The sequence below is a fragment of the Triturus cristatus genome, chromosome 7 (genome assembly GCF_964204655.1).
Source record: "Triturus cristatus chromosome 7, aTriCri1.1, whole genome shotgun sequence".
Classification (NCBI taxonomy): domain Eukaryota; kingdom Metazoa; phylum Chordata; class Amphibia; order Caudata; family Salamandridae; genus Triturus; species Triturus cristatus.
In genome coordinates, this window is record NC_140590.1 from 759,820,206 (window position 1) to 759,847,732 (window position 27,527).

At 44.7% G+C, this 27,527-nt stretch overlaps 1 protein-coding gene across 3 annotated transcripts in view; it reads right to left on the reverse strand.

The window, feature by feature from the left end:
* TMEM235 (transmembrane protein 235) overlaps positions 1–27,527 on the reverse strand; it is a 633,876-nt gene that overhangs the window by 298,023 nt on the left and 308,326 nt on the right. The window contains exons 4-6 of one of the 3 annotated variants that reach the window (XR_014966598.1): positions 18,663–18,986; positions 13,681–13,740; positions 10,654–11,393 (exon numbers count right to left, since the gene is read on the reverse strand). The exons of 1 other annotated variant lie outside the window; for it this stretch is intronic. Coding sequence is in view for 1 of the 2 variants with exons in the window: in XM_085617477.1 (XP_085473603.1) it covers positions 18,718–18,986 (269 nt within the window). In the remaining variant the exon portion in view is untranslated. Of the gene's footprint in view, positions 1–10,653; positions 11,394–13,680; positions 13,741–18,605; positions 18,987–27,527 lie in introns of those variants that run through there. One more of the 3 variants, XM_085617477.1, reaches the window with a different exon arrangement.

Below are 27,527 nucleotides of genomic sequence, written 5' to 3' on the forward strand. Positions count from 1 at the left end.
AAGCATGAACATCAACTCTTTGTCACCTCTAAATTGCCATTAGGGAAGAAGGAAGCCATTTGGCAGTGCGTAGTGGAGAAGATTAACAGTGTAGGGAAAACTAAAAGGCTATGGCCAGAGTGCACGAAGCACTGTTATGTCTATAAGCTCAGGACCAAGGAGAAACCGGCCAACAACCTGAAGGCAGACTGGAGGAGGAGGACCTGGGGACAAAGAGGAGCAGGAACCCTTGGAGGAGCAGGTGGCATCAGTCATACCAGCAGAGTTGGTGGCAGGAGTTGCTGGACAGGACAGTGCTGGGTTTAAGGACCGTGAAGATCTACGGGGGAAGTGGCTACAATATGGTTAAAATGATCATGCTGTGCAGCACAGCAACCTAGGTTCGTGTGATGGACTGTGTTGTCTGCAAGGGAAAGGATAGGAGTCTCCCACTTGTTATTTCATAAATCACATAACTCTAAATCACACTGCTCTGTCACATATTGTATAGCCCAGTCCACCTCCATCAAGTATGTCCAGTCCATGTGTGATGTACACCACCAGTCCAGGTTCACCTTTGTGTTTTGGGAGTTGTAGTGGAGTGTAAAACATGAGGCCAGCATTAATGTGTATTTGCTGTTAGGCAGCGCAGCAAGTCACCTTGCAGCGTTGCCCTGTGCCAAAGTGAAAGGGCATGTATGCATTGTATTTCTGCAATACCTTTTCTTTTCTTTCCCCCTGCCCTGGCGACATTCTGGGTGCCTTGTGCCAAAGCAGACACCCTTGCACCATTGTGCAAGGGTGCCTGTGTTGTTGGCAGGATTGTTTTTGTGCAGGAAGGCGTACCTTCCTGCAAAAAACACAATCCTGAGAGGTCTTGTCCTCCTATGTGTGCTTCAGAATGCAGCACACACAGAAAGAGGAAAAATGAGGAGACACAGAGACCTTTTGTTATGCCTCACGTTGATTTGGACACATTCTGAGCTTTACAAGTCTTGCAGATCTGGGAATTAGTAAACAACCATGAGAGTTGTGGAGGAATACCGAGCGCAACTCCCATGGAATGCATCCCTTGCACAGAATAAGGCTATGCAGTGATGTGTGATGCATTGCCTTACTCAAGATTTATGAGGCCACTCAAAGACCACGCAAGGTAACTTTGCGTGCCTTCATAAATCAGTCACAGCCTTGTGTCATGCATGTACCAATTTGCGTGTTTGCAAACGTGATGCAAGTCTCTCACAAATATGCCCCTGAGTGGCCAGGATTACAAGTCCCACAATACAAAGCAAAAAAAACTGGACTGGAGTAGCACATCATGCATGGACACTTGAACCCTGACCAACCTGACTGTGACAATGCAGACCCCCTTGCACCATGAGGCTAGTGTGTCCAACTTGGGCCCATGCAGGTAAATCTGGACTGTAATCCAATGGAATGGAATGGGGCTACCAGAGGATCAACTCCTCATCTAAGAGATTCAGGTTTGGAGTATGTGAAGTATCAACAAGTAGGATCTTGCAAACAGCCACGTGTATAGTCCCTAATATGAAACTACTTTGCACATAGCTGTCCTGATGTACGTGGTGAGAGCACACAGGTGTGGAACGTCATGTCAGAGATCACTGTTCCTCCTGTCATGTACAAATGTATACTGAGGGTGGGTGTGAATACAATGGATGCACAGCAGAGGACCATGATGCTTAGTTGGCTGAATATTTGGTGTGTGTGTCTGGTGGGCCCCTGGTAGTGTAGTGCAATTTAGGTGTGGCTGAGCACATTAAACTGGCACTGTGTCTGAATTGGGAGCCATTGCATAGCAAGGAGGTAAGTTGTGATCTCTGTACTGCAAGGTAGCCAGAGTGTTAGTCACGCACTGCTGTGTCTGATAGTGTCACACTTGTCTCGTAGCTGTGAAGGGAATCAATAGAAGAGAACATTGGTGTACTACATCATGCATTTAATGTGGACCAGGGTGAAGATGTAGTAGGTGTGAGGACGGGAGTCCTAAAAACAAATGTCAGTCAATGCCACATATGTCAAAGCAGGAGGATGTCAAACAGATAAAAGTGAAGTGACAGGATGAGGTAGGTTTCCATGATGATGGGCAGGTTTTAGGGATGGTTGGAGATTGAGGTCTGTGGGCCTAGTTGTGTGGCCAACCTTGGTAGGAAAATGCTACTAGCTTGTGGGCCATAGCCATCAAATACAAGCAGCCATGTTGGTCAATTGCATATGGTGATTTACATTGGTGGTGTTGGTGTCACATGAGATTCAATGTATGATCTGTGTGCCATCAGTGTGTGACAATAAGTTGAATTCCTGGGTCGGAATGAGGATTGCCATTAGAGTCATGTACAGGTACAAGTGAGCGGGCTGAGTTAAGCGATGTGTGATACTCTGCAGAAAACCAACTCTGGCAAAGACAAAGTGGGGTGAGTGTCAGTGGAAGCAATCTTTCATGTTTGACTGGGCTTATCCCCTCAGAATTGGCACATAGTGCCTACTGAAGTGAACTATGGACACAACTGTGTGTGTAATGCAATCCCATCAGTATACACAGATAGGAACACCATAGTAAGTACATGCCCTTACACATTCCTGCAGTGTAGCAAGGTTGCTAGCTGTGTAGAGTTCTGTGGATGCCTATGAAATATGAGCCCTTGGCCACATTAATGCAGAATGTGCATGCAAGACAGCATAACAATGCAGACTGGTGTGGTGTACAGTGCGGAAGGCAGACTGCAGGATCAAATTAAATACATGGCCAAACCCACATCACTTTCCCAGGTGCTATGGGCTGAGTAGAGGCTAGAGGGAATGCAGGCACACTGGTGACTTGGTGCAATGTGCACAGTAGAGATATCAATAAGTGAAACTCTATTCAGTATAGCCATCATGAAAAAGCAAGCCAATCACCAAGGCAGATGTGGACCCTACCTCAACTTACCCTCACAGGCAGGGCAGGCCAGCAATCTGTGTAACATTCTTGCAATGTGTGGTATGACACGAAAAGTCACCCTAGTCACACATTGGCCTTGTGAACAATGTAGAGATATTGGTATCTAAAAGGCTACTACAGTACAACTTGGTCTCCATACCTATGAGTAACATATGTCATACACATCAATGTTGAACAGAAAGTGAATGATGATAAAGTCTGTATGTCAGAAAAAAACTCATGTCAACATGTAGCATACCTCACCAGTAACATATTCAATTTTTATTGCAGAGAGGAAAACGACACCTCCTGACAACTAGCCTGTCCTGGATGACCAACCCGTTTGCGATGACAACCTGCCCCCCATGGATGATGACAACTTCCTGCAACTCCTTGACTCCATTGGAACACCTTCTCCGGTCACGGCGAGGCACGATGGCGTCGCTGGGTCTCCAGAGGAACAGCGTACCACAGGACATGCCCCAGCTGCCTGCCCAAGCCAATCTGGACTCCGAGGACCCTCCAAGCTGACTTACTTGCTGGCACAGACAAATGCTGTTGGGGACAGGAGAGCCACATCTTTTGCCCCTGATGTGTATGTGCTTCAGGTGCCTCCCACACAAACACCACCACCCATAGGCAAAGCCTAACACACATCAGAGGAGGAAGATGTGGCCTCACCAATTTCTGGCAGAAAGGTGCCCAATTACATTTGTCTGTGCCTCTTGGCTGGTTTCTCATTGGACCTGTGTTTATTATCATGCCACCGCCCATGTCACCTGGTACTGTCCCCTTTTTGTATGCCCACCTGTTAATCTGATCCATTTGTGGACTGTTGATGAGGCCTACCTTGTCTAATGGCAATTTGGACCTCCTCCACACTGAAATACTCCTCACCTCGACATGTCACATGACATGTATCCCCTATGGACTCTATCTGGACATCCTTTGGTCTTGAACAATGTTGGGGTTGTTGTCGCAAGAAATGCTACTTAGAAATTGCTGATGCACACTCCTATAAATAAATGCACTACAGTGAACCAGCGTGTTGTATGTCTGTTGCAGATAGGACTAACTAAACCATGGTGAATGTGCATATACAAAAGACACTTTGTAGCATCTCAAAGTAATTGTGCTACAGTCCCTATCACTTGCTGTGGTTGGACATATCCAAGCATCATGTACACCCACTGTCATTGTATTATGTGGAAAGTTTCACAGAACTATTTAACATCACGGTGTGACAATAAGCATTGGTAACTTGACTGGCCCACAGTGAAAAAGCCCAACCAATCACACAAATACGTACCTGCACAAAATGGGTCATGTGAGGCATGTCAGCCATGGTAAATAACATTTACAACGCATCATTTACAATGCATGCCATTACAACGCAAGTCATTACAACGACGCTTTGTTACATCGCATACCATTACAGTGAAAGTTGTTACAACGACTTGCTGTAGGGGGCACAAGGTTTTGGATTTGTTTGATTTTTATGAGAAAGAGTATACCCGACCATGGAGGTTATACTTAACGGAAAATTTGAATACTTTTAAGCTCCAACCTTTTGACAATATGATTAGAAATAAAAACATTTTAAAACAAATTTTAAAGCAGTCAACTGAATTGGTATCCTTAATATTGGATCAGGAGCAGACTGTAAAAAAAGCACGCCTGGTCGGTTATTAATTTGTATAATAAAATTGATCCACAATTCTATCTAATTTCTTGTTTGAAACTGGCGATAAGGGATATATTGCTTAAGCTGAGGTTTGGATGCCACCCAACAAAAGATGGTATACCTAGATGGGTACAAGTTTGGCAAACACAAAAGTGTAGATTATGTGGTTATATAAATGAAACGTTATTGCACATTGTATGTATTTGCCCCAAATTGTGTCAAGAAAGATTAACACTTTTAAAACCAATATTTAACGAACAAAGGGTGAGAATGTGTCGCCAAGCGGTAATACTGTGCCTTCAAGGACGTATCATCAATTTAACAGTTATCTTTGTTAAATTTATCCTTATAGCTGAGAAAAAACTGGCTCAGGATGATGATGTGGTCCTATAATAAGAATGGAAAGCGGTTATGATTCCAACTATAATGTTTTCCCCTATACTGGCAATGTAACTTGATAAATGTTATAAAGTATCTAAGGTTTGGGGTAATTTTAAGAAGCACGGATGCACTTTATATTTTAAGCATTAAGATCATAATTGGACCAAACGTGTTACTGTTTGCTTTACTTCTTTTAAGGGGCTGTTAAAAAACCAGAGAGGGGGCTCAAAGATTTTCTGTATAGATGGGTTTACTAATATGTATGGTGAATAACAACTTAGGTGCCGATTCCGATCCTGGATAAATTTTCCCCGTACGAATCGTATCCGGATTTTTTTCCGTACGAATCGTACAAGTACCGTACAAACTGGCAAGTACGATTCGTATGGGAAAAAATACATACGAATCGCATTGGGAAAATTCCACGACACGTCCTCGGGTCGGGAACAGTGTCCGACACGTCCCCGGACGATTTTCCGTACGAATCGTAAAACTGAAGTCCGAGCGCGCAAGTACGATCCGTCCCATGCGTCCGATTGTACAACCGTATGGAAAAAACACCGTACGGAGCGAACTTCTATAGCAACCATGGAGACATGTGCCCGCATACGCGCCGTCCCCCCCCAGCCCCCGTATGTACGCGCCGTCCCCTCACCCGTGTATGTACACCGTGTATGTACACCCGTGTATGTACGAGACGTACCCCCACCCGTGAATGTACACCCGTGTATGTACACCCGTGTATTTACACCCGTGTATGTACGAGACGTACCCCCACCCGTGAATGTACACCCGTGTATGTACACCCGTGTATGTACGAGACGTACCCCCACCGTGTATGTACGGTGCGGGCGCGTAGTGCGTAGCGCTGGGGGTCCGCACCGTACATACACGGGTGGGGGTACGTCTCGTACATACACGGGTGTACATACACGGGTGTACATTCACGGGTGGGGGTACGTCTCATACATACACGGATGTACATACACGGGTGTACATTCACGGGTGTACATTCACGGGTGTGGGTACGTCTCGTACATACATGGGTGTACATACACGGGTGTACATACACGGGTGGGGATACGTCTCGTACATACACGGGTGTACATACACGGGTGTACATACACGGGTGTACATTCACGGGTGGGGGTACGTCTCGTACATACACGGGGGGCTGAGGGGGGACGGCACGTACATACGGGGGCTGGGGGGGGGGCGGCGTGTACCGGGCCCCCTATACCGCTCGCATCGCGGCGTACTTACCTTTTCCGGCACTTTTTGGGTGCTGTAAAAATATTGCCGTCCGGACTGCTGTCGGTACGAATCGTACTTGCTGGTACGTAAAAACATGCCTAACTCCGTCCGGACGTCACGTCCGCGGTGTCCCGGATCACATTCGTATGTATTTTACTGTCGGTCGGTGTTTTGTCCGAGTCGTACGGAAATGGTGTTTCCGTACGAATCGTACTTGCAAGTTTGTAGGGTTTTTTTCCCGGGTACGAGTCGGACGGAGAAAACGCTCCGACCGACGGTTCGTACCCATTTTTTCCAGGATCGGAATCGGAATCGGCACCTAAATGTAATGTTCATATTCGGTTATGAACAAAATACCCTTTTATGATATTTTATGTATTTGTAACAGCTATAAAATGTGTTAACACCTCCTCATTATTTTTAAGGAATGTAAGAAATTGCCTTGTTTTATGAACTGTGTTTTATTGTAATGATTTTAATTAATCGGACAATAAAGTATATACATACATACACACAATTCAACACCTTCCCTACTGTTGCACACACTGGAGTTGGAATAGTAAATTATACCATTCCAAACCCCAGCGCCCCTCCTACAGCAAGTCTTTGTAACAACTTACGTTGTAATGGATGCGATGTAACAATGCAGCGTTGTAACGACTTGCGTTGTAATGGCATGCGTTGTAAGTGTATGCGTTGTAACTAGTGCTATTTGTCATCTACTAACGTATTTTCAAACATCCACAGATATCTAGCTCAGTTATCACGACAACGTGAACATGCACATATGTCAGCCTCAATGCTTACACTGAAGATATCCTACAAGTACTATCATAATGCATGCACTAACAATATGCAGATACTAATGGCCAGACTCCTTCTGGTTTAGCATCATACCTATGCCACTCAAGGATGTAGAAGCTCAATGCTACACCTTGGATGTCAGTAAGCATGTACTGCAACTACTACGTATTTGGGTTCCTGTGTCAACTGATAAATGGTGTTGTAAGGGACACTGGAATATGTAGGGTCGATGTATTCCTCTGCCCCTGAGAGCCTTCACATGCATTGAGTAACCACACATGACATCAATTGTACAATATACACACATAACGATAATTGGGAGCCACAGCACAGACCCGGGAACAAAGCTACACATCCCTAGGGTAAGTGGAAAAGTGAGCGTTATTGTTTTCTAACTTTGCAAGCAAATGTACAAAGTCACATGCATGAAGTGCCACACTTAGCAAGTACTCAATGAAAAGGATGATTGAGGTTATCCAGACAGGTAGGGGTCCCAATCATCATTACGAACCAGCTAGTGTTAGATTAGAAATGTTTATGCTTACTCATTGCTTTATATAAGTTAGCATTCGCTGTGCCATTTTAATCGCCGGTGCCATTTTAGGTTGTTCAAAACTGATTTCGCTAAATTCCGAGAAATGCTCCACTATAAGTTTTGCTTCTGCCAAGTTAGACTTGTTCCCGTAATGAGCATACTGTTCCTATTAGTGAATACCTTTCTCACTAGATAGAGGCCCTCTCCAACTTGTCTAGTGGCGGGCCTGATAGAACGACCTTGGGTAGTATATAGTTTGGGTAAGACACCAGAGTCGAAATCTTTTTTTTGTATTTCACTGTTGAGCTGCACCTGCTTGGAAAATTCCACTGTGGGCTTGCTTTAGCCCAGTTACGAAACGTACATAATGTATCTTTATGCTTGTCAATTTCAGTCCTCTCTACAGCACTCCTAGAGACTTGACAGATCCAGCTCTGCTCTGAATGTAAACTAATAAATAGTTATTGGTTTGTATTCTCTACTGTCTGACCGACTCTTTATTTGGTATGGAAGGCTGAGAGGTGGTCATTAGTGACCCGGGTGGCCCTAAATGGGTCACTTCCTTCACTAGCAACATTGACCTACCAGTACAATGGTGAAAAGGAAAATGCATAAGTGGCAGGCACCAGTATGTGTCCAAGCACAGTCAGAAATGGGTACTGTGGAGTAACAGAACCATCCCTACTAAACATGTAGCATCTCCGACACACACACAGTGCTACAGTAGGTGACTATCTGTGTGTCAATTCACACAAAGAGGACCAATGACAGTGCCTAAAGAATGGTGAAGAGTCCTTAAGTGACTCAATTGTGAGGTAGACTGACTCTTGTCCATAGGCCTCTCACTAAGTAACGCATATCTACAAACACTGCAGGTAATTGCCACCTGATGTACTCAACTCCACTTACTCCATGCTTGCAAATTATAATAGCTAATAGGTCTCGCTTTTGGGACCTTATAAGTATTTGGTTATGCAACACAATATCCTTGGTGCAATAACATCAACTGTTGCATGACTAAACACTTATAAGGTTCCAAAGGTGAGAGCTATTGGCTATGTGTACCGCAAGCAGGTCAGATATGTGTCCTGTGATAGCGCTGCGGTACCGCAAGTAGGTCAGATCTGTGTGCTGTCATAGCGCTGAGGTACCGCAAGCAGTTCAGATCTGTGTGCTGTCATAGCGCCGCGGTACTGCAAGCAGGTCAGATCTGTGTGCGGTCATAGCGCCGGGGTACCGCAAGCAGGTCAGATCTATGTGCTGTCATAGCGCCGCGGTACCAGGCTGGGAGAGGTGTTGGCTTCATCCAAGATCACAGGCTGCTAGATGCAGATCTCAGCCCAAGATCACACTGAGTGTCAGTTGCATAGAAATTAGTATACAAATGGGAGTCACAGACACCAATATCACACACAGCCAGACGAAGATCTCAGCCCAAGATCAGACAGACTGGCAGCTGAATAGAAATGAGCATACCGAATGGGAGTCACAGAGACCAAGATCACACACAGCCAGACGCAGATCTCAGCCCAAGATCAGACAGAGTGGCAGCTGAATAGAAGTGAGTATATTCAGTGGGAGTCACAGACACTCAAGATCACACACTGCAAGCCCAAGATCAAATGTAGTGTGTTAGCTGCACATACACTAAGGTCACACGCTATGTCAGCTTCACTGATGAATACTGTAAGCTGTACAGATTCCAAGAAACAGAGGTGCAAACACCAAGATCACACAGTGTTAGAGCACAACTGACGAATATCACACACAGCGTCAGCTACATAGAAAACACAAGGACACTCAAAGTGAGGGTCACAAACGCCAAGATCACCCACTGCTAGACGAAGACCACGAACAGATACCAAGATCACAGATACTGTCAACAGGATAGGATCATAGCATCAGCTGCACAGAACTCAAGATCAGGCATGGTATAACACGCATAGATATCACGAACTGAGAGCAACAAACACCAAGATCACACAGTGACAGAGCACACTGTTAGAGATTAGATAGTCGGATTCACAGACACCAGGATCACACACGGTGGCAGAGCCTCATATAGTATCTGCTACACCACTGAGTAACATTAGGGTCGATGTGGGGGCTTGCTGGAGGAGACCCTGCATGTTCTCTGAGCACTGTGCTGGGCTGGAGAGGTTCTGTGTTCATCTAAGATCACACACTGTTAGACGAAGATCACCGAGTGTCAGCGCCACAGACACCAAGATCACACATAGGGTTAGCCGCAGTCAATGGTGCTGCAACAACTTCCAGAATGATGGTGCTGCCATTAATGTTCGCGATTGTGAAAAATCTGTGTTTTTTCTTAAAGGGGGCATCGAAGCGGGTACTCTGTAAATTAATTTTTGCTTGACGTTCGTGCCAGTATGTCAGCATTGTTTTTTTCCATTATATTTAAAAAGAATTTATCAAACGTGGTTACATATGCCTCTGGTTTAACAATGTACACCAGGGACAGGGCAGTGACCTCATGAGAAACGCACTCCAGGGAGTGAAGCTGTCCGCAGTATCGGCAAAAGTGGGGCTGCAAAAGCGGCGCAAGCAGATGTTTCTTGCCTTCTACTCTATCGAGTACCCAATCTGAGTTGTAGGTGGAAGGGGAAAGAAAAAACACTGCAACTGCGACTGAAAACACACGAGTGAGTGGGCGAGGAGAGAGGTGTGTTTAAGTGAAAGTGATAGCGATCGCGTGGGGTGCCCCCGAGCGATGCGCTCAATGAGCCATGACGAGAAAGCCATATGGCAGCTGCGCTCATATCCGCGTGCGTAACCGCAAGCTCTAGGCCACAAGCAAAAGCGTGTGGTGAGCTTTTTGAAGCCCCAATTACTAAAAGCCTCGCCAGAGCAGCGCATGCGCTGGTTCAGGCGAGACCTAAAAATTATGACAAATTAGTGAAAGTAGAAAAATGGTTTATATATATCGCAAATCTAGTTTAACTACACCGTTCTACCGTAAACTAACTATACTTAACAATACATTATACTATACCAATTTAAAACTACCTACACCTACTTAGGCTATCCTAACTAACCTTAACTCTACCCTACAATATCCTAACTTAACCTAAACTATCTTACATATTAAACAGAGATGACATATTAAACATCTAACCCCAAGCCCCTATAATACACATACATCAGCGCACTTTAGAAGACAACAACATCCTAAACATAGACTACCTAAACATATAAATCCAAACAAGTATATATTTTTTATGTTGTAAAAATTATTTTCCCCCCTAAAACACACACTAAAAACATACCCATCTAAAAACTACTACCTAGAAAATATTTACCAAACTTCCACTAACCTATATTATACCTATCCTAAACCTATTCTACACTATGCTTAAATTGCTATCCCTAATAAACAACAAGTAAACACATGGGGAAAGGGAAAAGCCTAAGGGAGAGTCAGGTCTGGGCTTGAGAGTTCACCCTCAATGGCTGCCATCCTAATTTGAGCTGCTGGAGGTCCTTTAGTGCCTGTGCCTCAAATATTGAGCCTATGGCAGGGTTTGTGTCCATGGCCTGTGTTGCTTGCACCAGATGGGCAGACGATGGTCCTGGAATGGCCTGAGGGACTACCGTCAGCTGTTTTGCACCTGCCTGATGTGGTTTGGCTTTTGAATGTCCCTGTTGATCCCGCCTGCCTGCATTCCATGTAGCAGCTGCCTTTCCTTGTTCATACAGCTTGTCCAGCTTGTTGCATGTCTTTGTGACGTGCCAAATGTGGCAGTACCACTTCAATATTATGTGGTGCTGCTGTGCCTCTTCTGCTGTCATGTTGTCTGGGGAGGTAAAAGAAATATGTATCAGCTAAAGGTGAAATTGTACATGAGGTCTGCAATAATAGGCTCACATTGTCTGCCAATTACTTGTGGCAGGTTAACCCCAAACCACAAATTGGGAAAGAGATATGAACAATGTACCTTCTTAACATATACTTTTCCTAATAAAAAAACGCAAACGTAATCAAGTGTTGGCAGTGTAGGCATACGATATGGCAGTCTCAACACAAATTTACTCATAACCATATCATTCCAGAAACTGAGTTGCAATCATGATGTTGTGCCCACACAAAATTAAACACATGGTCCGCATATGGACATTTTGGTGTTGGTACTGCAGCATGTAACTGGGTCTTTTTTTGGTCATTAACCTATGTGAAATGAGTTATGTCAAGCTAGTACAAGTAGTGTGCCTCAGCATTGGTTAACTCATCTGGCAAATGCACAAGGCAACACACATTAATGTACTGACTGACTATGTGCCAGGTAGTCAAAACATAGATGGAGGGTGGGTAGCTACCTCCAGTAAAACAGACCTGTTGGACAATTCACTAATATTGACTCAGGCAAAAATACATGGAACCCTGACATATAGTTTATGGTATGCCGCTGTAGCAATACCATGGTCACCTTAACATAGCCTAGTGTCCGTACACACGTCAGCTAGACTGCTTTCCTTGATGAACATTAACAATAAGGCTATCCATGTCAGGAGTGTGTGTATGGATGCTGAAATTCTCATGTGTACAAGTACTTAGTGCGTTATCTAGTGGGTAATCTTCCACCATGAGTCAAGGGTGACAGCATTGCTGCTAGCCAGAAGAAGTAACGCCACCAGTATGTGAGCACTGTGATGGGCTGTATGCTGCTGATACAGTGCAGACCTGCATGTGGACCTTTCCACACTGCATCAAAATCAACAACTCCCTGTGAATGTCTCAGTGAAATAGGACCTTGGGTATATGAGGCCATGAGTAAGGCATTTAACTGCATTTCCATGAGCAGACTGGTGACATGTACCGAATGTACTCCTACTAAATCTGTCTGCACTGATGTAGGATTCCTTACATCCTGTCATGATCTGCCAAGCCATATGTTCATACCCTGCCGTGTGGACATCTGCACTCGCAAAGTGCATCAGACAGGCAGTATGATGATGAATCGTCCAACACCATGGGTAAATTGAGTTGCTAGCCTACATCCTTACATCCCCCATGGCATCTGTGTAATCGTTCTTCTGTCAGCCCATTTCACAAATGTATGATATGGACTACTCTGAGGGATGCTCAGATACCCCTGAGGCAGGATTACAGCTGCTATACCTCAGGTTAATTGCGGCAAAAGTGGTGAAACAGAGTAAATGATTGCCACTGACAATGTACTTACACCATTACAGCAACCCACGTTGAGATACCATATGTCTGCTTTCATGACTCTAAATCAATGATTAGGAATAACTTTGCCCCCTCACAACATTTGCAGCATCTATCATAGGAAGGATTGTTGGTTTGTGATGGCTAGCCTGCTTACATGGTCACGTAAGTTTGTCTGAATCTGAATTTGAATTCACACATAGCTACTGATACAGGTATGGATCACAAAACATTTTAGTTGTTGATCAGCATTAATGTCTCATCATACCTATAGTCTTTCACACTGAGCTCATTTTGGTAGCGAGGTTAAACGTATGCAGCATGTATGTGCATAGTATTATGCTAAACAACAATAGTATAGGTTGTATTTTGAAAACACATTTACTGTATATATGGTTAGATTACACTGTAATGTTGACTATTGTTAATGCTGTCTGTGTTACACCTCACCAGCACCTGGCTCATGCTCCAATATGGACATAGACAAGTATACTGTGTCCAGACAAGCTCAGCATAGCTCATCCAACTTTGTTGCAACATTTTATTGAACCGTAGTTTGTTACCTTTGTGCCATGTTATGGGTGTAAGACAATAGAACTTCATACCATCTGTAGATTTAGTGCCAGGTGATGGTACATGTGCCATTAGCATTCAAACAGTAGGTGGGCAAACATCACCACAGCAGGTAAAAAAGCATGATTCATGTGGCCCTACATAAATTGCCCCTACATGCACATTGACTTACATCCTTGTTTATTTAAAATGTAACTGTGTACAACTTCAGCTGTGATTTTACATTTACTGTAAATTGGTTACAAGTAAACAATGCAACTCCATACACATCATAATGTTACGACTATCATAGATCACACACAATCTTTACAGAGCTACAACCGTATACTATTTACACTTACTGGTAGCATTGGGATCCCTGAAGGTATCCACTTCACCCCTGGTGTATGGTGCAGGATCACCTACAAGACAAAAAAAGTGAACATTGCTTTGTGAATATTGCAAATACACACTGTCTACATATGATGTACAGTACTATGACATCACAACGATCTGGTATATTCAGGATGCTGGACACGTAGTGCATGGCAACGTAGAGATGGAGTAGTAAAGGACAGATATATACCGTGTGTAATATTGTACGGTCACTTTCAAACTGTTCATGTTACTGGTGTGCAGAGTAGGTGCAAAGCATGCTACCTTGCAACATGGTGGCAGTATCAAATTCCTAGCTTGAAATGGTCACCTACTGGAAGCGATTACATTGCCCGGTGTGTGTCCAATTCTCTATGTGTGCTAAACAATGGAGCACCCATTAGAAGGTTAACATAATAGGAGATTGATCATTACTTTGCTCTAACACATCACCAGTGCAGGGTATCTCAACATCAACCGTTCATGCTCTTAACAAGCACCATATGTGAAATCATGTCATGTTAAATACATGCATATAAATCAATTTTAAAACACAACAGCTTGACCAGCCCCCTGGGACAGAGGTGAGCTATTGGACAGGTGTACACTTGCTTTTTGTATCCTACCCTCGAATGATCTGCACCTTATATGTAAAAATGCTGTATGAATGTATAGTGATAGACACACAACTACATGCAGATGGTACATACATGCATACCTATGGGGCCACCAACTTCCAAGCCAAGGTGGTGTGGGAGATCCGCCTCTTGTGATACCGAAACCGCTCATCGGTGCTTCAGCTGGTGGAGGATGCGGTCGACCCCAAACATATTATACATGTGCCACCGCACCCTGTCCCACCACTCCTTTTATTCCTTAGCGGGATAGGCCTGGCTGACCCTACCCCCTGAAGTGATCATGTTTGGCACATAATGTGCCAGCAGCCATAGCAGGAACCCAAACTCAACCTCAAAAAGGTTCTACCCCTTACCCTTTCCCGACAAGGCCCAACCCACTCCATAGACCATAAATCCAATACAAACACCCCTTAAACTAACTCATATCATTAAAATAGTAAATCCCTAAATGGACAAACACCCAACAATACAATGACAAAAACAATACAAATTACAACTGCAAAATACAGTAAACACAATTGGCACAGGACAGGGACAGAGCAGACCCTGACAACACCAAAATTCACCAAAAAACACAAACCACTCTACAAAACACCTCCAGCAACCAGCACAACTAACAGACTGTAAGTGAAAGTGAAACAAACTTTCACACTTCCTTGTTTGCAGCCTGAAACACCCATTGCGTCATTTCCTGGGTGTATGACGCATTGGCACTTCTGCTGTCATTTCCACGCATTGGCTTGGATGCATAACTTTTGCTAAACGTAAGTGTTGCAATGTACCACACAACAGGGACAATGCGAGGGTTGTGACCTACGCACCTGGCCTAATGTGTTGTTTCTCATATAGAAGTCTGCGTGATGCTGGATCACACACCTTGGGCACTCAGTCATTGAGCTAGGACTGGGGTGGCAGCAGTTGGCAGCTGTGTGTGACAGAGCACAGTGTCCATGTGGTTAATCAGGGTGGTTGTACGTCTGTCATGTGGCAGACACTTCATGACAGGTGAGGCAGTATTTACAGGTGGGGTAACAGATTGGCCACGTAGTCAGCATGGGAGCAAGGAATGCATGTACTGTTCCTATCATCTTGTGACTGGAAACAGTAGGCAGTATGGCAGCACAGAAAAACTTACATTATGAGCTGTAGGATCACACATCAGTTGTCACAGCCATTAATTATCAGGGCACACACCTGGATGTGCATATGAAGATGGCTCCCGGGGCCTATGTGCAATGCAATTGCATTTCCAAATCTGGCTAGGCTTCTATTCATTCATTTATTTTCCTGTGTTACAGAGGCAACATACACTTGGAGGAACCAAGGCAGGCTAGCTCAACCATACTACAGTGTATGTCCCACCCAACTTGCTGGATTTATGGACAGAATCATGTGTAAATCAAAATTGCTGCATGGTTTTGTGAGTCATCCATGTCTTACACACAGAGCTAGGCAAGGTCCTCCATGTTATTAAGTGGCCCAGGCACTTTTGCACTCGGGGATACATATGACCTGTGTTGTGTGGCTGTTTCACAATGCAACAAGGTACATCTGCAATGCACTTCTATTAGGATACCATGTCTCCAACCAAAGTACACATTGCATTGCCCTGTAAGGGCTCACTCATCTTGTGTGATGTAATGCAGATAAAAAACACTGCATTGCCTCACTCTGAACCAGAGAGAGGTTCCATGACCACTGCATGGGTGAACCCATGCAACAGCCATGATTTGAGACTCATTCCCAGACGTGCCAAACTAGGGGAACCTAGGAATGCCCCAGTAAGTACAACCTTCCCAGGATTGGGGTAACAAGGTGTACTACCTTAGGGTCCCCTTGTTACTTAAGCTTTAAAATATGTGCTGCATTCTGCAGCACGCTTACAATGTGGGCTATGCCTCACAGGTTATTTCGCTTATCCAGAAGGCCCACCTTCATGAACAATTACATGTCTGCATACAAATGAAGCACCATTGCACCATGGTGCACGATTGGCTGATTTGGGCTTAGCCAGTCAAAACAGCAGGGGTGGCTCCTAAGGTAAGGTGGAGGAGTGTCGCCCACTGGCATTCAGCACTGCAAAAAAAGAAAAAGAAAATGATAATGCAAGGTTATTATCATTTTTAATTTTTCTGTGCTAAGCCAGTTTGCAGGCGGGCCAGGGCTAGGTGACACTCTCTAAGTGCTCAATGACTGTTTGGCCGGCCGTCTCGCACTTCATGCGCACTTTACATGTTCTCCACCCAGGCTGCATTACAGGCTGGGTGGAGAACATGCCGAAGCTCCTACTCCCTGGCTGAGCACTGAACCACGATGCTCAGACCACTGATTGGCTTAGGGAGCCTGGGTGCTTCCTGTTCGCAGAGAAGCCAGGCAGAGGACGGAGAGGACTGAGGTGGCCGGCAAGCCACCAGGTGAGTCATCTTATTTTTTTACACCCCTCTCCCCCTTATCCCCTCTTCCCTACCCTGCTCCCTGCCCCACTACCGATTCGCGGTAAAAAGCACCACGGTAAAATAGCACTGACAAATGGGAAAAGGCAGAAAAGCATTGTATACTATTGCATGCTGCACATTTCTGCACTTTTGCTTTCACACATAACATTCCAGTAGGGGGACTTACTGACACTGCATGGTGTGGCTTTGCTCATATGCTACCCATCTGTTTACTGTCACAGGACAATTGTGCCGCTATGCTGTGATGCCCATGTGTTTGGATTTAGCCTGCATGAAAACATGCAGCACACACACTCAGCTGCCACACAATGATTGGTACTACACTCCCTTTTGACTGCACTTGAGTGTGTGAGGATGGATACACACTACCAGCACACACACATTCACCTTGTGCACACTGTTCAATAATGTAACCCATAGGTTGTGTAGTTCTTGCAGTCACCTGCATTTTGAACATTGGTTTATCATGCACACATTTTCAACATCATCATATTGGTGAAGGGTGAGTGTGACACACATCAACAGTCCTTTATGAGAGGTGAGCATTCCAGTAGACCTCACTGTAGTGAACCAAACCAGAGTCACATTATCATGTTCCCTACTTCTGTTCGGTAAACATCATGCTGCCAAAACAACTTTCGGTCTGTCTCAGTCTTGTGAAAGGCAGTAGCAGTTCATCTACTCAGAGGACAGGTCTTTGTGTGGGCCTCCTGGTCCAAGAAGACAGCATTCCCTGACACGGGCCTATGTAATGCCACACACTTAAATGCCATTTCACCATTGGAATGATGCAAGATTTGCTAATCTATCAACTAAGCACTTGTACGCTCAGAGCAGGAGTAAAGTGCTCTAGTCATGCAGAGGTAAGGGTTTATCTGAATTCCGCCATTATACCATGTTCAATGAATGTGTGTGTGTAACCATATGGTCTTGCCAGACGTCTCACATGACATATCACACTCTTGAGATCTCTGTATTCTTCAGGTGTTGTGATGTTTCCTAAACACATCTCCATTGTCCTACTTCTTTGGGTAGTTTTACACAATGCAAAGCCATCTGCTCATATTGTCGTGTTACAGGACTTTGACTCTCATCACATGACTGTGCAAAGCCTGTGAGTTGTGTATACTGACAACTGTGTCCTGAAGGGGTATATATGACAACTAGGTCAGGAATTTAGTCACATGTGTAGTGTTTTGAGGTACCCCAGACATGCATGTATGCATTCTGTAACAAAACAGTTTCATCTTGTATACATCATTCTTGGCCTTTGTCCATGAAACTGTCACTTATGATATGTGAAGGTATGTGCTATATTAGCTCCAGCATGGTGCTGCCATTGTACATGCTACCACATTGGTGAGACACACTTCACTGAGCTGAGTGTTTAAGGAATGGACATATTTGGTGGTTTGTGTCTCATCACTCACTGAGTGCCATCTGAAACACACTTTGCTGCTGCAGAATACAGCAAGTCTGCTAGCTATGCATCTTTGCACTGCACTGATAAAGTGCATGAAGACAGAATTGATCATTTTGGATGTGTATATGTGGCATGCCTGGCTTTTCCTTTTTATGCAGTGCACTGCATCACATCGCATTTCTGTATAGGTGGTTTGAATAAGGAGAGACAGCCCCATGTTGCTAAACGGGTCTGACAACATGATTGTTGCATGTTGCGGACTATTTCATGTTGAGGAGATGTGAGTGAGTTGAAGTTTACAGTGACTGTGGCAGAAAATTACTAACACAAAGAATGTGTACATATATCTATTTAATTTTACACACATCAGTGAATATCAGAGATTTTGCCCATCAAGTAAACTGAAATTTCCGCAAAGAAATTCTGCACAATGTGGTCGCATCGCCATTTACCATCCATCGTGTGCTGACCTCTCCTCCATCCTCCTCATCCATTGGTTCCTGCTCCTCATGGTTCACGTCCCACAAGACATTTGTCCGCACACATGATGTGTAAGTTAGCACATATAAGGATGATCTTGTACACCATAGGGGGCTGGTATAGCGAGTTCCCCCCTGACATGTCCAGGCATCGGAAGCAGAACTTCAGCATACCAAACGTTCTTTCAATAATGTTCCTGGTCTTGGCCAGTGCCTGGTTATACTGCCTTTCCGGCTCAGTGTGGGGATATATGCAATTGGGGTTATGCCATGGCTGAAGACCATATCCTTGGTCAGCTGAAAATAGAAAAAGATAATATGGTAAATGATTATGGGGATTGTTATAGCCAAATTACGGTCCATGTCTGTTATGTGCACTGAATGACTCCTACACTCTTCTTACAGTATTAGTAAATATATTTATATTACATATACTTTTATCCACTGTATTGCACATGCCTCTTCCAGTCCTAGTTCTCTGTGTCATAGCGAAAGATGTGCATGCCCTGAAATGTTGGACACTTCTACATGGAGACATTAATGTTTGGCCAATAACTTTCTGTGATAGGTATTTTGATAGGTTCATTACCAATCTAGGTTTATGTGCACACACTGCATGTGCAAAGTAACAGTATGTTGATCTGATTGTTGGCCTTTTGGTTACACCCTGATATAGGCTGTGACAGTGTCAACATGTTTGACACTCACACATACATATGTCCGTGTGGACTCACAGATGATGTAGCTGTCCTACCTGACGATGACTCAGCCTTTGATTTATTCACTTATTTTAGCCTGGGAATTTGGTGCGTGCATATGGTGCGTTACAAACATAGTTGTACAATTAATTGTCAGCCTGCAGCTGTTACTTTTGATCTGACATGTGGTCATGGTGTTCTGGGATTGACACATAGATATTGTAATGTGGGACTTCTCTAAGCAGGACACACTGATGTTTTTACAGGTTTCGGTCTACCACAGACCAGGACACAATACTTTGTTATTCACATGTTTGTGTATGACAGTGACTTGTACAGGATTGTGTACCTCTATGCCGTGCTTCTGTCATCATTGCTGTGGCAGATGAATGTTGAGATTGGTTATCTAGAGTACACTGTGGTGCCTTGTTCAGGTTGCACTTTATTCTCTGCTAATGACTGATGTGTGACATTTTTGCCAGTATTGTGTTGGACTTTGTGAGTTTCACATTGCTGGATTCATATGATTTTCATTTGGGCAACTTACACCACAGAACAAGTGAACAATCACATTGGTTGCATCTGTCAATGTGGGTGTAAGCCTATGTGTGTACCTAGACTGTCAGTATAGCAGAGACATATGTGTGTTTTGTACTGTTGGTGCCACAATGTTATCCAGTATTAACATTTACACATGTCTGGGGCCTACACGGATATAGCATGCCACACATGACCTTTTCAAATACATCCTATGTTACTCGAGAAAATATGTTGAACCTACAAGTATACTGCCATATGTGACACACTAGCTCCCTTCCACAGTACTTGTTCTCAGACCACTGCCTTTTTTGATCCTTGACTGATACCAAGAGCAGGTACGCCATTGAGGACACTCATATCACACTTATCTCTTGTGTTGCCTTTGTACTCATATTGGCTTGTCTGGCATACCACATGGTTTTCATCGTGATTCGTTAAACATTGCAGATGATGTGGTTCCATCCATTCACACCGATTAAAATGACATTATTGCTCACTGATGTTCTGTAGCTACTGCCAGTGGCAGATGAGTGAGTGCATGTCAATGTGAGACATAATTGTGTATAGATTGCAATGCGTTGGGCCCACTATTTCCGAATGTGGTACTATGCAGTGCAGCAAGTCACCTATCAGCGCTGCACTGTGCCTCTGAGAAGGGGCAGAAGTGCACAGTATTTAGGCCAAACAGCATATTCCTAACATTTCACCCTGCACTGCCACATAATGGCCTGCCTATCACAGACAGAGGCACACTTGCACAATGTTGCTTGGGTGCCTGCATTGCATGCGGGATTGTCGGTGTGCAGGATGGGCACCTTCCTGCACCTGATGATCCCACATAGGCCTGATCGTCTATTTATGTGTGTCACAGAATGCTGCACACATAGGAAGCGGGAGTATCTTGGATCACTTAAGTTATTTTCCTTGCTACACATCACCTGGGGAGACCAATTGATTTAACATATTTCAAAGTTTACCTGGTGTAGGATGCATGACATGCCTCATGAACCATGGGAGCTGCATGGAGACACACACACCGCCAAGGGAACCGCTCTCGCGCACACAGTGATGCTACACTGCATTTTGCGCAGTATTATATTGGTCTAGATCTTTATGCCATTCAAAGTCACACAAAGTCACTTTGCCTGTCTTAACATATGTGACTTGGAGGTTTGCATTACATACGTACCATGATGCATGGTGCAAGTATGAGGCCCACCCCTCATAGATATGGCCCTATCTTTGTCGAAAGCAAATGTCAAGTAGCGAGTGCACACCTTCCCTTCATGTGAGATTCAATTTAAGCTTATTTTGCAAATACGTGCGTGCTAGCAGCTTGCTGTGACCGTCCCTGCACAGCATATGTATGAATGAAAATGCCAAGGAAGGCGACTGTTCCGCCCCCAGCTGCTGCACTGCTAACTGAGGAAACTCTCCTCTGAAAATGTGCTACATTTTAACCAAAGTACTCCGTGGTAATCAATAGTGATCCAAAAGTATGTAGATGTCAAATAATCCATGTTTTCCAAGCTTTTATAGTCACTCCAGAGACAGCGATGTAAAGTTAGAATGTTTTATTTTGCATTTTCAAATGTCTGATGCTGCAATACGCTTAAACATAGACATGTGCTTTCAACATTCCTTCGAACTGGCACTTGTAAAACAACCCAATGCATTTCGAACCGTTTAAGTTCTTCGTCAGGGGTACTGAAACAAATCAAAAAGAACTGCATAAACAACCATGCTATACCTTCGAAGCCTATAAGTAATACAGAACAAAGTAGAAAAGTTATCCCCTAATTTTTCATAACCCCCCTCCATCTCTCTCCCCTCATGATTATAACTACAATTGCAATAAACTACAACACAAAAGTGACAAAGGAAAATAATCTCCCACCCTTTAACCAAACATCCATAGAGAGCCCACTATGTTCGTTTACCTCATTACACCGCAACCAGCAGTTTCAAGTGTGCATATCATTCTCCGTGTTCAGGGAGTCATCGACTTCCCGCCTATTAAGGCCTTATTTGAAGCCTGCTCGCACACACGTTTTCCCTATATCTCCCTGATTCAGACAAACCACGTGACCTGCCATGTCCTCTGTTCGCTAATAAAAAGGACTGGTGCCTCATTTTCCCATGATGCATTACCCCTGTAAACAAAACCAATGAACCCGACCAAATTTAAACAAATAGAAATAAATGGTTTAAAAACAATGTAACAAAACAAAATGGACAAAAAACGAAACTTGAACGAATATATAAAATCACTCGTGATGAATAAATAAATCAATCAGTGTCAACAAAATCCATCGTATATTAACAAAGCTGCTTCCTTCTGATTGTAAATAGATGCAGTCCAAACATGATGATGCTGTCAGCCATCTGCTCGAGGTGGTTAGATATTATGCTGTCTCCAAAGTGGTATTTTTAAATAACTTCATTTTATTCAATATTTAACGCACTGTTGGGGTGCAACCTCACGTTCGGGACGTCAAATATCTGTGTCGACACACAAAGATGGCTGTTAAGTCATACATTTCTTTCTGTTAGTAGGTCTGTGATGTCCTTCAGATTTGCTTACCAACAAGTAGGCCATTCCAATATGTCCATTCTGGAAGAGCTCATTGATGATGCAGTGCCTGAATAGGTAGGCATCATGCGTGCTCCCCGGGTATTTTGCCAGCACATTGGTAAACATCCCCAGATGGTGCACGATGACCGGGATGTTGATAGAGTAGGTATGTGTCCAGTTCCTGTACAGGTGTGATGTTTCTGCAGGGGAAACCAGTTGCACATGTGTGCAATCCATGGCAATAAGCACATGTGGAAATCCTACAATGGCATAAAAACCTTGCTAGGCCTCCAACTGCTGCTGTTGTGTCTTGGGGAAGCGGAGATACTGGGGTGTAAGGCGGATGATGGCATCCAGGACAGCGAATAGGAAGGCAGAAAAAGATGGCTGCGATATTCCTGCTACCCTGACTGTTGGGATCTGGAATGAACCAGATGCCATCATGCGGAGGACTGCCATCAGCTTGATCTGCAGAGACATGTTGGTGTGTCCAGCAGCTGGTGACTGAAGTCTTGGCGCTATCTGGTCCAGCAGTTCTATAATGGACTCCCATCTGATTCTAAAGTATCTGATGACCTCATCCTCCATCGGGTCATTGAGGGACGTTCGCTGGCGAAAAACACGCTTCCTTCTCCTGTGCTGCCTACATGGTGGTGGTGGGGTGGGTCTCGTTGCAACTCCCACCTGCAGTATCAGCTCCTCCAGGGCATAGTTGAGCTTGCCAAACTGCTGGATTGTCAGGGAAATTGGCTAAACTTTTGTGTTTGGTCTTGTGCAGAAGGGTTTGTGATGTGAAAGCAGGGCCGGACTGGGAAATGAAATCAGCCCTGGCAAATTTTGGCAGACCAGCCCCCGTCAAATTTGGCAGACCAGCCCCCGTCCAGCGAGCGCAGCGAGCGAGCCTGACTGCTATTAGGGGGTTTGGGGGGGTTCTCCCCCCAAGAAAATTTTGGAAAACAACCGACCAAAATTGTGAATTTTACAGCACATTTTTCATTACATATTCAATTGTATCAACTTTCAAACCACAGTAAATAGTAGATGATGACCTTCAAGAGCACCAGGTTACCCACCCAGTCATATGTACCCATAGACATTCTTTCAGAGAGCACCAAAAATAGGCACAAGTAGTAAATCAGAGAGAAGTAAAAGTGAGACCAGCCCCCACATGGTGTGTATCGAGCAAGCGCAGTGAGCAACCACTACTAGGGGGTACTATGGTGTACATAGACCTGCTGCTAAAGGGCAAAATGGATCCTTTATCAAGCTTATGAGTGAACAGGACGTCTTTCTCGTTATCTCCTCCAAGTTTCTCCCCCCAAATTTCCATTATTCCCCCCTTTCCTTTCCCTCCTCTCCAGCATTTCCTGGCTTTAATTGCATCACTGGGGGATTTCAACATATGACACTGGCCTTGTAACCATAACATACAATTATCTCCTTTATCAGTACAATTTAGTGATCTTGTGCCATGGGGGGGGGTCACAGTGGTGGACATTTAGTGTGGTATGGTAAATCTGGTCCCATTCTCAACAGATCAGTATTACATTTATTCAGAGATAGCAACGAGATTGTTGAGCAGGCAATGCAATGCAAACTGTAATGGGAATGTTTTGAAAAGTTAGGTAGAAACTTCAATGCGGAAGGCCGGTGTTATTTCTACGAGACTGCGTGATTTCTGCTACTGTACGGTACCTGTGCCAATCAATGCCTCTGTGGCAGGCCACAAGAAGTGAGTCAGTGTAAAATTGCTATAGATTTCGCATATTTGTGTGATTACATATTTGATTTCCGACCTCAGTGAGGTAGCAGTACTTGCGAGATAAAGAACACAGCGCGGAAATAGAAGCCACTGTTTTGGGGGAGGTCGCAGATTATCTTGTTGAATCAATGCGCTGCTTCAGAATGTACAACCGCATAAAAAGCTGCACCGTATAGAAGTGCGCGATCCCAGCTACTTGGAGAAGTGTCCAATAGCAATTGGTTTCATCATGACAAAGAAGTAATACCTTTCCTGGAAAGGTATTACTTCTTTCCTCCCCTTCAACACTGAAGCGACCAATTTCGGCTTTAACTTGCTGGTATAGTCACGCCCTGCCCCCCCCCCAAACCTCCCTCACTGCACCCACCAGCACGTCACCGCCTCCCTGAGTGTGTGTCTGTTTATGTGCGCCAGGGTCAGTGTTGTTTGGCACATGGCTGCCAAGTGCTAACTCGCTAGCCAAGCAGAACTGATTGGGGCCGTTTCGGTTTCCTCACACAGCAAAAGAGCAGGCCCTAGCAGCAGGAGGCGACTTTCAAAAGAGACACTAGCACTGAACACGCAAGTGCGCATTTTACCAGCGCAAACTCCTTTCTTGTGAAATCCGGCCTGAAATCCGGAAAATTAAACAAAATATAGGTCACGATTCATGAAGCAACTGAGCCAGCGCATAGGGAACGCACCGAGGGCGACCTTCAACAGATGGAACTGATGCAAGGGTACAAAGGCCCATTAGAGGTCAAAAGTTACATTGAAGAAGATGGTAGCAGCGCTAAGCCCTTTACTCTATAACCTGCACCATAAGATGTTAAATTACAATCCTATATCAGAATCGCGAATGATCCTGGAGCCCATAAGACACTTCTTGTAGGCTAGCTTCAAATTCTGTTCGCATTAGTTGGTGAAAACTTTATTAATAAGAACGTGCACGAGGGGCACACTTTGGAGTGCTTTAATAAAATGCTGCTCTCCAGAGAGATGTGATTTGTCTAGTACTATTTTTATTTAATGTATCCCCATAATGGTAGCGAGAGGAGAATGTTGCTGCAAGGGTGTGGCCCTAAAATAAACACCATCTTTAAAGAAAAGCAGCTGCCACCTTCGACTTGCCTATGTCTGTGTTTCAATGCAATGCCCTCTTCTATGTTGAGGTCACTCGCCGATATTGTCGATGCGATGCTGAAATTACTGAGATAAGTAAAGGCATGTAAATATTGTGCGCAGCTCATCATCTTGTCGCTGTGTGCCTTGAATACGAAGCACACTTCCTACAGCGAATACAAAATCAGGCACCGTGTTAGCAGCCGGTTAAGATGCGCTGTCTCTCAGCACACTACATCGGTTATTTAGCGTGAATACTGACTGCACAATCACAATGACATCTAGATACAAGAAAAATCCATGTGCACCACACAATAATTTGACACCGAATTGAAACATCTAACCTAATTCAGGAAAAAATGCGGACTACACTACAACAACAACAACCACCCTGATGTAAGGATTGAACGCGGCGCTGACCAGGCTGACTGTCACCTGTTGGCAGTATGTTCTGTTAAACTCGGTAATCCACATGGCTTGGACTCCGTCCCAAATAACAGACTTCACTTTCATGTTCAGGACACAGCCTTTGTCCTGAACATGAGCAAAAAAAAGCCCCCCCACGTTAGCCTAAGCGGCGCAAGTGCCAGAGCCCAGTGGCAACACCAGGCAGTGGCCAGTGGAAAACAAAACAAAAGGACTCAGTCGTGTAAGAAAAACTTAAAAAAAAAAAAAAAAAACAACTCTAGAAAGCCCTGTTGTCTGCTTCAAGTATATTTTTCAGCACAAGCTCCAAGTTGGGGCTTTTGCTGAAAATGTATATTTTAAGCAGACTTGCTGACCCCAACCTTCGCCCCAGTTAGAGCCCCCCAAGAGTCAAGCAGCACAACAGCGCCACCAAAGGGAGCACAGTCACACGTATCCACATTGCTGCACTAGCATAGCCAGACTCTCGCAGGCACAGGCTGGCACAAGCAGGCCAGGAAGGCAGGCAGCCACCCACCCACCACCACCTCGCTCCAGCAGCAGTGGACTCCGCCGGTGGAAGGAGGAACCAAAGGGTTGCCTGCAAAAGGGGGGTGTAGGTAGCAGGCCCGGCTCCAGGATTTTTTTTTTGGGTGGGCTATAGGTACATTCGGGTGGGTCGCTGCTGGCCCGATTTATCGCTTATATATTTAACAAGGGCAGGCCTGCTTCTGGGCCCTCCTTTTATCTCTCCTTAGTCTTACAAGGTACAGTAAAACTCACTCTTTTCCAAGTCTCTTTCTAAATGTTATCACTCTCAAAAAGTGCTTTTCTTACATGTATTGTCCCTTTGATGGGAAGAGGAGGTTTCTAAGGTGGGAGTATCTAGCAAGGGACTCTACTCGGGCTCCCTCAGTGCGAGCCTTCAGGGAGAAACCCTCTTCATTACTACCTCCACCTGACCCATGACTGTGCAGCGCTCTCCCTTACAGACTTGATTATCCACTTTTCTACCACCCCTCTCAATTACACCTTATCTCACAGCTGACCTTGGGACCCAGCCCCATATCAGCCACCATTCAGTTCCACTTTCATTATTCCCAGTAAAAAACAAAAGTAAAATCACCTTCAAACTTGAAACATTGAATATAGCAGTAAATGTAATCAGCATGCATGTTAAAGTATGCTCCACAGTTGTCCTAATCACATGACTGTTAATTAAATAAACAAAAACAGAAAGGCCATGACAGGGCCAGCTTTAGTGCTGTTACAAAAGTCTTTTTGATCTCTTTTTGGACCTCTTTCTCTGTAGATAAGTTACCAACCACCCTCCAACCGTGCTCTTCATCTCTCCGTAGCCACTCCCCCTCATGGCCTCCTCCTCAGACTTCCCAACTACCACCCTCCACCAGTGCCCCTCATCGCTCCGTAGTTCCCCCCACCCCATGACCCCCTCATCAGATTCCCTCACTGCCACCCTACACCAGTGCCCCTCATCTATCTGTAGTTCCCGCCCACCCCATGACCTCCTCCTCAGCTTCCCTTACTGTCATACTCCACTAGTGCCCCTCATTTCTCTGTAGCCCCCCACCCCATGACCTCCTCCTCAGATTCCCTCACTGCTCCCTCCACCAGCGCCCCTCATCTGTCTGTAGTTCCCCGCCACCTCATGACCTCCTCCTCGGATTTCCTCACTGCCACCCTCCACAAGTGCCCCTCATCTCTATGTAGTTTCCCCCTCCAACCTGTGACCTCCT